Source organism: Ochlerotatus camptorhynchus, unplaced genomic scaffold (genome assembly GCF_037179485.1).
Source record: "Ochlerotatus camptorhynchus isolate MF236.1 unplaced genomic scaffold, CSIRO-AGI_Acam_v1.1 ptg000056l, whole genome shotgun sequence".
Lineage (NCBI taxonomy): Eukaryota > Metazoa > Arthropoda > Insecta > Diptera > Culicidae > Ochlerotatus > Ochlerotatus camptorhynchus.
In genome coordinates this window covers 1,202,722-1,215,139 of record NW_027040546.1, presented here as the reverse complement: position 1 = coordinate 1,215,139, position 12,418 = coordinate 1,202,722, and the positions used below count along the sequence as shown (strand labels likewise).

At 40.2% G+C, this 12,418-nt stretch overlaps 1 protein-coding gene across 5 annotated transcripts in view; it reads right to left on the bottom strand.

The window, feature by feature from the left end:
* The window catches only part of LOC135717477 (peripheral plasma membrane protein CASK-like), an 850,957-nt gene that overhangs the window by 627,907 nt on the left and 210,632 nt on the right, over nucleotides 1-12,418 (bottom strand). For all 5 annotated transcript variants that reach the window (XM_065239577.1, XM_065239576.1, XM_065239575.1 and 2 more), the window contains exon 3: nucleotides 1,441-1,546. In XM_065239577.1, the coding sequence (XP_065095649.1) occupies nucleotides 1,441-1,546 (106 nt within the window). The remainder of the gene's footprint in view (nucleotides 1-1,440; nucleotides 1,547-12,418) is intronic.

Here is a 12,418-nt window from a genome sequence, read left to right as displayed (position 1 = left end):
GGTACCACAATTTTTTAAATTCATTAAGAAATGGCTAAGTTGTGCCATTGCAAACTTGCCGTTACACGTTTTTCGGAGGCTTCGTAGTCGGCGTAAAGTTTTTTACCCACCGTATTCGGAGTGTTAACAGTCCGACGTAATCCATCTATACCGAAGAAAGTTCCTCAAAACGCGACACGATTGAACCACGAAATGGGGCTACCCCAACATCCCTGATCTGCTAGGCAAAGAATGTCGTACTTATGTAGTTTGCAGTGATTCGCATCCAAACGTTCAACATACGCTTGGTCTTGAACTAAACAAAAGTCTCCATACTGCTGCTTTCAATTTTCATCATTTAAAAGTTGGCGTTATTCTCCTCCAGATCGATTACCACATAAATGTTACGGTTCAAAAGATACTCTCCCTGTTGCACCTGATACGCGGATAGAGAGATGTTTCTGGATTCTCTTTTTCATAAACAGAATTAAAATATTTACCCATCAACATGATTTTACATTTCATTTCGATTTCAACAGATTAAAACTAGTAATAATATCATACTTCTATGCCCAGGGAAGACGAGAAATTTTCCAACCCGAAAAATTCCTAGACCGGACCGGGAATCAAACCCAGCCGCCTCCAGCATGGTCTTGCTTAGTAGCAGCGCCTTTACCGACTGAGCTAAGGGAGGCCCCAAACTCACTTGCAAATTCTTATTCTGACGATGGGTATGTTAAAAACCCTCTGAAGCCCATCGCACAGCAATCCGCCTTCGTTACAAAATTCCAATTCCATTCAAATCAACTTAAATTGAAATTCATACAAATCAAAAACTATTTCGCATTCCGTCCCCCAGGGCGTACTCCCATACCCATCTACCATTATCAGGGCTTATGTATGTATGCTTGAAGCAACCTGTCACAGACCTCAAGCCAAACTCATTCCACATTCATAACCTCCTTCAAAATGTTTACCGAGAGTTGAGGTTGCTTCCACTCACTTCGCTTAAAAAATGTTTTTCGGGATTATGAAATCATTAGATGTTGTTATGATATTTTGAACTTGTAAGTTACATCAAGAGATTAAAACCAGAAAGTAATCGCTCACGAATCGTTTAATCGCTGATTGTGACTATCTGAAAGTGGAATTAACAGGTTTGATGTGTCAAACGCATACTTCGCACCCTCTACTTATAACTTACAAGTACAAAATATCATTAAAACATCTAATGATTTCACAATTCCGCAAAACATTTTCTCTAGCAAAATAAGTGGCAGCAACCCTGCCGAGAGTAGGATACTCCCCGCAGAGGAGACATCCTGCACCGTCAAAATCATTTCGCTTTTTGGTGTATTGTTTCGTTGCTCTGCCAGCCACAAACGATGCTGCCGCCTGATGTTTATAATATTTACAACTGCTGCTGTGCATTCATTATTTCATTTTTTAATATATACTCACAATTCGAAGACCATATAGAGCATTCCCTCGGAGCTGTACGTTTCGAGCAGCTCGACGATGTGGGGATGCTTCAGCATGTGACATATTGTTGCTTCTCGTTTCAGATCTGTTTCAAAAGAGAAAAAAGTGAAGAACAACATTATAATCCGTGGAACGGAACGTATTCACAACATATCGAAGAGTAGTTTTTCTGTTTGCAAAAACGCCAACATAACGATCTCCCTTGCATTATCGTACCATCTTCCATATAAACACACATACGCAACACACATCCGAAGCACATAAGAAGACAGCTCAAGCAAAACTCATATCCTTTTCAAGCAAACAGACCGTCAGACAACGAGATAGACGGATTGGCAGAGGCGCACACACATAACGAGAGAGCACTTCATCTTCCCACGCCGCCGTGGATTCTGCGATTCACAGCAAGGAATCCGATGCTACCTGCTGTACCTTCTCTGCATCAGCATCATCCGAGCGGGTTGCATGCTGGTAGGCGGCTGATAGATGAAGTAGAGATCAACGGTGAAATTGAGTCGAAAATGGCGGCGTCGTTCGTGACTGATATCGAATTCATTCGTTCGGATGGTTGATGCGATAAGTGAAAAAGTTTTACTGCTGCTCCATGCCAGCAGCAGTGGGGTCTGTCAACATGCGTGCCTGGTTGTGATGGTGCTGTTTCAGAAAAGATAAATAGTGAAGTAAGCGCGTTCCATGGTACGGATTACTCTGACATACACACACACACACATACGGTGTAAGTACAGCTTTTTTCGCGGGATTTAAAGCAGGGAATTATATTTCACGGTGCAACCATTCGCTAAATGGAATAACCAAATCCCCTATGAGCGCGAGTGGTGCTTGTTTGCAGAGGATCACGGCAGATGCTTCTATGGCAACATGCTAACACAACAAAAGTGTTTCGATTTGTGCAAACATTTTTTTTCATCGGAACAAACTGTGTGCTTCTTCGAATCATGGGAAAATTGAATTTCACTGTTGACCAAACAACAACGCAAACTGGAAAGCGCCATCGGAAGCTGTTCTGCCCACGGAGTTTTCGGAAAATCGACTTCTAACTGATTAAACATTGCTTTCTTCTTCTTCTCGGCTTTAACGTACCAACTAAGTCGTGGCGTGCACAATAGGGTGCTTCATTCTGAAAAAAGTGATGAATTTCTGATGGGCCACCCTCCAGTTCGATTCATAGCCCCAAAATATGAACCTGTGCAAAAATTGGTAAAGATTGATGAAGGTTTAGAGGTCGCGCCAATGATTTGAAATTTGTATGGGAATTACTATGGAAGAATTTAAAAAATCGCTTATATCGCTATAACTTTGCTTCTACTTGTCCAAATGTCGAAAAAATTTAGTATGTTATTGCTATGGCAATAAACAAAAAGCCTACAGTTGCTACGCTCAGTTTTGCAGCGTATCAAGAATTATAAAAATGTGAAAAAATGGCAAAATAGGGTAAATTGACAGATGAATATGTACAAGGCAACAACGCCAATTTCATCGCAACAACAACAGGCTTGTTGATCATTGTCATGACAACCACATATTTTTTTTTTTCAACGTTTGGACAACTACAACCAAAGTTAGAGCAATGTAAACGAAAATCAATAATTTCCCATACTAATTCACCAAAATCTCCATACAAAATCCAAATCATTGGCGCGACCTCTAAACCTTCATCAATCTTTACCATTTTTTGCACAGGTTCATATTTTGGGGCTATGAATCGAACTGGAGGGTGGCCTATCAAAAATTCATCACTTTTTTCAAAATGAAACACCCTAGTGCACAATCATACTCTATGCCTAGCGACACTCACGTTTGCCTCTGACAGATCCACTGATGGATGCTGAACCTGATGCTGATTACACTCATCTTCATTTGTCATTTTCCATCATCTGGGGAACCAAAATGTAAGCCATTTCAACAGCAGCAGCAGAAACTACCATTCTTGGTTAGATAAAGCCCAACACACCACGGCATTATGTTCCTTCTTGGTTCCTGGCTCGTCATCGGATCTGATGAAGCAACATGTTGTTTCCATTGGTGGTGGGTGGTGATATTGGGAGACAAGTCAACCCACACACCACCCAACCCCGTCGTCGAAAGACACAATCAACAGCAAAAGTTGATGCATATGGATGAGCGATTCCATTCCCAGCATCATCATGATCATCAGACCCATTTCTGGAGAGCCGAAGCCACTTCATCAGCATATTGTCTTCCCTGTAGTAAATTCCGCGCTGGGAATGATTTTCCCAGCCCTTATCTGCTAAAGGGCGTGGGTGAACAACTTAGTCAGCGCCCTGTTTTACATACGAGGGAGAGGGAGAAAACGAGTTGGAATCTGATCCATCTTGCTTGCCTCGTCGATGCAAACCACGCAGATTTGCATTCCCATTGGCTATAAGGAAAAATACTTGCACAAAGACGGTTGAATGGCGAAAATGTGTCATCGGTTAAGAAGACAATGATTCGAAGATTGAAGCAACCGCATGGATAAGATTCAATTTCGGGATAAGTACTGGTAGGGGTTTTCGTATTGCAGAGTTCTTACATTGATTCGAAGAGAGCAATCAGAAAACGTCTGAAATAGTAGGTAGATGAAATATTGCAACTATGCGAATTACCATTCACTTCGGAAGCATCATGATCTTTGGATTGAAAGGGAAATTGTGGGCGTGTGGGGAAAATTTGTGTCTGCTAGGATCTCCGCTTTTCACTCGGGTATGCCTGCAAATACATTGTTGATTGCAATTGAATGATATACACTCCCCTGGACTAACAGGACTTGAGCAGTTCCACGTTAAATGACGAATCGATCTGCTGCGAACTTCTTCGTTTTGATATTGATTTATTGAAATTTGCATCGTTCTACCAATTGAAATTTTCTGGTGCAAAATTACCTCGGGCAAGTTTGTATTGAAAATTTTTGGTGTAAGATTTGCAACAATTTGCTGCATGGAGGGGCAAGCTGAATTGAAAATCTCTGATGTAAAAATTGCACAGTTCTGGTGAATGGAGGGGCAAGCTTTATTGAACATTTCTAGTAGAAAAACCCGTCGGAGACGAGCCAGCCAACGGCTGAAAGTCTCCTTAATAAAGATATAAAAAAAAAAAAAAAAAAAAAAGTAGAAAAACTACAACGTTTTGGTGAATGGATGGACAACTTAAACTTGACTTCCGAAAAGAACCTCAAGGGTATTGAATTCTGTGTACAGTTCCAAAAGAAAATATTTCTTGGGAAAATTTCATGAACATTCTGCGAATAATTTCTAGTCAATCCTATTTGTATTTCCAGGATAATTTAGAAAAGAATACCGAGAGAATCAAATTTTGAATGAAATTCCAATGGGATGTTAAGGAAAATTTCAAGGGAATTTCAAGGATAATTTCAAGCTCATTCTGGAAAAAAAAAATTCTGGAGAATACAGAGGAAATTCTTCTAAAACTATAGGGGAATTTCAGTTCCAAGGTGTTGGGAGAAAAAAAAGTTCTAAAATATTCAGAGAAGAACCTCAAGGATATTGAATTCTTAGGATAGTTCCAAAATATTTCTGGGGAAAATTCAAAGAAAATTCTGCGGATAATTTCTAGTGCATCCTGCAGCTATTTCCAAGATAATTTCGAAAAGAATACTGAGAAAATCAAATTTTGCGTGAAATTCCAAAGGGATTTTAAGCAAAATTTCAAGCGAATTCCGAGGATAATTTCTAGCTCATTCCGGGAAAAATTTCTGATACTCTAAAGGAATTTCAGTTCCAATGTGTTCTGAGAAAAAAATCATGAATAGTTTTAAATACAATTCCAGTGGACTTCTGAGGAAAATTTCAAAAGAGCTCTTAGAAGAGTTCTAAAAAATCCGAGAAGAACTTCAAGGCTATTGAATTCTGAGGACATTTCCAAAGGATTTCCGGGGAGTATTCGAAGAAAATTCTGCGAATAATTTCTAGTAAATCCTGCAGAGATTCCGATAATTCCGAAAACAATACCGAGAAAATTAAATTTTGAGTGAAATTCCAAAGGAATTTTGAGGAAAATTTCAAGGAAATACCGATAATTACTAGCTCATTCCGAGAATAATTTCTGGTTAGTACTGAGGAAATTCTTCCGAAACTTTCAGAAGGAATGGAATTTCAGGTCCAAGCTGTTCTGAGTAAAAGTCAAGAAGAGTTCTAAAAATAATTCCAGAGGACTTCCGAGAAGAATTTCAAAAGAGCTCATTAGGTTCTAAATATTTTGAAAGGAACCTCAAGGAATTCTGAGGATGGACTTTTTCGCAACTGTACAAAGTTTAAAGACAGCTTTTGGATTCCCTAATTGAAAAGTGGATACTAATTTGCCATAGAACCTTGGTCTATTGTTGTCTTACTATGAATTTGTGTAAGAATCTTCTCTGAAAATTTCAAGTCATTTGTTACCGTGGTTTATGTGCGCTGCAATAAATTCGGGATTGTCCTTTATATAATTTTTAAAATACGTTGAATGTTCGGCATCATTTCCTGTCACCCGGACTGGCGGTACTTTAGGACAGGGTTGACATGCTCAATCCGTCGCACAAGTCGTCATTCCGTTCACAATCCTGTGCTCGCTTGTCAAAATAGTTGTGTGCGCTTTTGTTCCAATCTTTACTTATGTTTTAAACCTTTTTAATGTTCCTATTAGCCTTGGCATTAAGGTCAAAATTTGAAAAAAAAAATAGAACGACAATTTTTGCTGAAAATGACCAAGTTTAACGTACTCGCAACGGTAATAGTAAAGTGTAACTACAACAGCATATAAGGACTTACAAAACCTTGAAAAAGTCAAAAATAAACCTTAACAATGCCTTTAAAATATACAAAAACGCACTGCAAAAAATTTCAGAAAGGTAACTGAATAAAATATGAGAGCCAGTGATGCAAAATATCATGACACTCACGTGACACTCGTCTTCGCACCAACCGACTATCGCTGACAGATCGTTTTTTCACGCAGTCAGAGTTAGAGCAATGGCAAACACCAATCACCAGTAATGGTCGCTGCTCACAAGCAAAACGTTACACTCGCTGCTGATGATGAAAAGCACAACGAAAACAGTGAAGACTTCTGCAGTACGATCATGAGAAAAGGCGAAACGACAGAAGAAAATGAAAACAATGCCTACGCATTCCAAGTTCGTCTCGGCAGGCGCGACTGTGTGAGTTACAAACAAAGCAGGCAACATGAAACGGAAGCTGTTAAGCTCACTCACCAACACACTCAAATAAGCAAGCAAAGCAGTAACTGCTTCAAAACGAGCACAGATGAGTGTCGTGATTGTCGGGAATGGCCAGATCGGTGATGGATCACAACAGAAGACGACATTCACCAGTTGCTTTTTACTTCTTTCGTCAACTTGATGGATGGTCATGGAGAGAGCTTCGACGAGCACATTGATAGAAATGTACAAAGCGTTACTACCATCAGCTGTTTGGCGATCGTGATTGTGATAGGTCGCAACTCTGATGAGAGCAGTACCTTGAAGAACATATTTTCTTTGGTTTATATTTTTAACCTGTAAAGAAGAGCATGACGCAAAACATTATCACGACGATTCCTACAGGGTTCAGAAATTGGAAGAAAGCGACCGAGTTATTGGGCAAATACAATCGCAGTGATACCCATGTTGGTAGTATGGAAGCGTGGAAGAATTTCAAAACCAGGAAGGGAATCGACGAAGAACTGGACCACCAAAAAACAGCTATGATTGCTTACTAGGCAAAGCTGCTACAAAATCGCTATATAATGGAACGTTTCATCGATATTGCGCATACTTTGCAAAGGTGGCGGACATTCGGAAGGATCGGTGCCGATGCCGCCCAGTTGGTGACTAACTACGATCTGCTGGAAAAACACTTGGCGGAAGGTGCCAAAAATTGCCAGTACACAAGTAACCGTATTCAAAATGACATGATTACGTCGTTGTCCAATGTAATGTTGCGGAACATTGCGAAAACCTTGTGAGGAAAACTAGTGGCAATCATTGTAGATGAGACGAGCGATTTCGGCCACCACGAGTAGTTGGTGATTGTCATCAGGTATATTGATAATGATGGGATTAAATTGCCAATTCCATTGGATGTCTGAGAGCAGTTTGCATTGAAGAAGATGAACCCATCCACCACGCACTTTGGAGTACTCCCCATCCCCAGATTAAATGCACCATAGAAAAAAAAATTGCCCCTCCTTAACAAGATTCCTGTGCACGCTAGTGCTCCAAAAACAAATAACGTTTCAACATGAATAAAATAATAACTCATCACACCTACGCAACCGAACAATGGATCACGCGCGATCAATGTTATCCCGTCGAGTAGCAGAAGGAAATCAAAAGTTTTTTTTTTTTTGTAATGACGCAAATTGCACTCGTTCGAAGCTGGTAGGACTTCTTCGGGATTTTCTGTCGAGAATACATACGAGCAGATTCGAGTTTCTTGTCTTATTGAACACCCATTTATAGCGATTTGCAATTTTCTTTATTTTTGCGATAAATTTCCAAATTCCAATTAGAAGTAGAGTGTTCTTCTGTTAAATCCACATGATCATACGTGTAAATCTCGATCGAGTTCAAACTGCTAGAACATACATGCCCTACTCAGTGCATGCTGTTTCAACTACATCGCATTCGCTCTTGCGTTTGTAACGGAGTAATTCGTAGATTGCATACTGGCAACTGTCATGTATCTAATTTAACGTTCTTATTTTGATTTCTTAAGAAAAACTATTTGGGAGTGAATAGTTCTCCAATCAAAGTTCAGAACAGGAAAAGCATGACGATTACCATTGCCAGCCACGCCCATCTTCTCCGTAACGGTTAAAAGAAGGATATTGTTGATGTAACATCTACTTAACGGGAGGCCAGCGACTCTTAGTTAGGATTAAGCAGGCGATGCGACCATGGCAATTTCCCAAATAGAGCTTGAGAGTAAACCCACGTTCTTCTACTCAGTAAGCAAAAGCGGCAGCCACCAAGCCAACCGAGCTGCTCGATTTTTTCGTATTCACTTTTGTTGCCAGAAAATCGAATAGTTTATGTTTATGATTGTAAGGGTAGTTTAAAATTGCATTTATTTATTTATTTATTGTTTAGCAAATCATCCGACAAACAGTCCTAATGAATATCTAAATTATGTTCAATCTTTTTACTATATTCACACATTGAGGCGTTGACATAACAAAATTAAACGCGGATTCAACCTATGCAAACAAACGAACCATTGCAGATATAGGCTGGTTAGAACCATACAGAGTACGATGAAATCCCGGCGGCATCAGGGACTGCTGACGTAATATCCTACCTGACGCACGGAAGTCGAGGAGTGATAGAAGATAGGAGCAATCGACGTCACCGTTGAGTAATTTAACGACAAACGTAGCTTGTTGTAATTTTCGTCTTCGTTCAAGCGCTTCAAGACCAAGCAGACGGCATCTAGCGGGATACGCTGAAAGGTTAGACGGATCACGCCATGATAGATTCCTGAGAGAAAGCCGTATGAATCTTTTTTGGACTCGCTCGATTCTTAGGTTTCATTTAACGTCGTTTGGAGCCCATACGAGTAAAGTGTTTTCTAGAATCGGTCGCACGAGGGAACAATATAGCGCTTTTAGACAGTATGGATCCGTGAAGCTCTTGGCAATTTTGGAGATAAAGCCAAGTTGAAGGTTTGCCTTGGAAATAATCGATGCGTAATGGGAATGGAAGGAGAGCTTCGAATCCAACGCAGCACCAAGATCGGTAACATGGTCCACCCTATCAAGCACAGTATCATCGATGTGGTATTCATAAATTATCGGGTCTTTGGAACGATGGAAGGTTATCACGTGGCATTTTGCGATGCCAGTGAACAAACATTTTGAGCAACATTTGCAGGTGAAGACAATCCTCGATGCAGCGTACCACCACATATATCTTTAGATCATCAGGATATATGAGCTTGCATCTATAGCCAATATGACAAATAGTAACGGCCCCAAATTGCTTTCTTGTGGGACGCCGGACGTGCTAGCAAATGGCGATGAAACACACGATTCGTGCTTAATATGCAGCACCCTGCCAGTCAGATACGATGAAAACCATGACACCAGTCTATTCGAGGCTCCCAATCGTGTTAATTTCCTGAGTCTGAGTAACATTTTGTGATCGATTTTGTCGAAAGCCGCCTTCAGGTCCGTATAGATTGATTGACCGAGATGTGGGTCTTTATAGCACGCAGAATATGATCGCTGACGATGATCTCGAATAGCTTCGAAGCGGCAGAAGGGCTGGTTTTCCCACGGTAGTTTCTGACATCTCGCCGGTCACCGCAGACAGGAGACATGTAAGACAGTTTTCAGCTCATGGGAAATGCTCGAACGAGTGGTTGAAAATCAAGGCTAACGGCTCAGCTACTGCGTTTGCACAGCGACGGAAAACAACAGCAGGAATTCCATCCGGGCCAGGAGCAAATGAACTCTTCAACGTTTTTGACGCACCGATAAACATTGCAAGCAATATTTCGAACGTGTCCAGATCAACTGCGTCTAGCGATATATTTGACGCAGCCGGTTCGGCCTCGGCGTCGGACAATGACTCTGAATGGAAGACGGATGCAAAAGAGTCGCGAAGAAATCGCACGCTTCTGCTGCACTCTTGGACTCCCTCCGTCATAGACCACATTGGGCGTAGTTCACGGATTTTTCCTCTTGCTATTTACGAAGCTCCAAAAGGATTTTGGATCCCGGCGTAAACCAAACTGCACCCGTAGAACGTGTGATTTATAGAGTGCTGCATTCAACTTTAGGTAGTCATCATTCGCTCGTTTGAAGTTAGCTTTGATGTTTATACTGTCCAGAGGCGCTATTAAGCTTAACGGGCATATAACGATTTTTAGGCTTCATTGATCCTGTAGAACTTCGAGATTTGAACCTGAGAATTATTTAGAGAGATTTTAATATCTTATTGAATCCATTCGATGATGTGCATATTGTCAGAAGGTTATCTTGAACTTCACGGACTCACAATGTATTTTAAAACAATGTTCATTACTTAATTGATCCTATGCAATTTCAAGATCTTGACTCCACAATAGTTTGCAGATCGTTAAATCATTTGTTGTCAAAAGGCTCCCGTGAACTCTGTAAAATCTGTGGAATATTTTGGAGATCATTATTACAAAAATATCATTTGATGATATGCATGTTGTCAAACTCCCCTGAACTTCCTGGACTCATAAAGACTTTCAGGAAAATGTTCAAGACTTCATTTAGCCTGTCAATCTTCAAAATCTGAACTCCCGAATGTTTTGGAGAGCAATAAATATCTTATTGAAGCCATTCGATGATGTACTTGTTGACAGAAGGCTCACTTGAACTTCACGAACCCTTATAGACTCACAGAACATTGTTCATGGCTTCATTGAGCCTGTAGATCATCAAGATATTATTTCCAAAATACTTTGAAGAGCATAAAATACAATATTGAAAACATCCGATGATGTACATGATGACAGAATGCTCCCTTGAACTTCACGAACTCAGAAACACTTTCAGGACATTGTTCGAGATTTCATTGAGCCTGTAGATCTTAAAGATCTGAGCTGCAGAATACTTAGGAGAGCATTAAATATCTTATTGCTACCATTCTAAGACGCACATGTCATCATATAGCTTTGTAGGGATCTAATGATTTGTTGAATACGGGCGTATCAAACCACATTGAGTCAATCGAACATCAAGATCCTAACTCTAGGACATTTTGCCAAATCATGCCAAACAATGCAGAATGTAGAACTAAAATATAATGTGTATTTTGCACTCGATTCGAATTTAATTATTACTAAATATCACGTTTTTAAAGATGGCACGACGCCACTGCATAAAACAAAAATAATCGTGATTCCTGGAAATTAACGGGAAGTGCCAACTTAACAATTCTTGGTTAGCCAAAATTAGCTGGAAAATGGAAGCTCTGCTTGGAAAACTGTTCAGTTTTATATTCAAAAATGAAGCAGAAGGTTTTGGGTCAAAATCTATGATGCAACTCATGGACAATTTCAAACTGGTTAGGTTAAGTTTCTTTAATAAAAAGACTTTCAACCGAACTTCAAACTGGCTTCTAAGCTCTCATAACGTTCCAGAAAATAAAACCGAACCCGACAAACAATGGTTCAGCAACAACAATTCCAAAATCAAGACACAATGCTCGAGTACACTTGCTACATCTTTTCACCGAAAACAATACAACCTTGCGAAAAGTTGCCCGCCTGTCACTCTAATTCGTTTCATTCTCCGTTTTCTCAAGATCGGAAACCTTTCAATTAAATCGCCTTTCTCATTACTCCCACTTCCACACTTTCTCCCACCGAAAGATCCATTCGGAACCCAATCGAAAGGACTTAATTCCTTCCGTCATTGTATAATACCACAGACAGATTTCATTCTGCCAATCAGACCACCACCTAAAGGCGGTCACATTGGAGCAGTTCCACGCCAACTGACGAATCGATTTTTCCGCTTCAAATTCAACTAAACTTCGCATACTTGGCCGCTAGGGGCAATCCAGTTGATTAGATGAGCCATTTTCATGCCAGGATTTATTGAAAAATATCGAATACTCCATTTTGAAAAATAAGGTGTGAGTGAAAATGATCGAAAACCCAGCACAATCCTGGTAGAATCTAGAATTTGTTTATTGTTTCGCTATTTGGCCTGGAACTGCTCATGGGCTGAAACGTTCTTCTCGCAACTTTTCTTCTTTGCCAAAGATAGATTGGATTTATTCTAATTAACTCGCTGGAATTGTGCTGCTATTAGTGCAGTAAATTGTTAATTAATTGCCACCAACGAAAGTTCTTCTTCCTTCGGATTGGGATGCAGCTCTTGCAAGGGTGGGCGATTGCTTATGTGATGGAAATCGAAAGTTCATCAATTTCAATTATCGCAGCAAATCACATTCAATGAA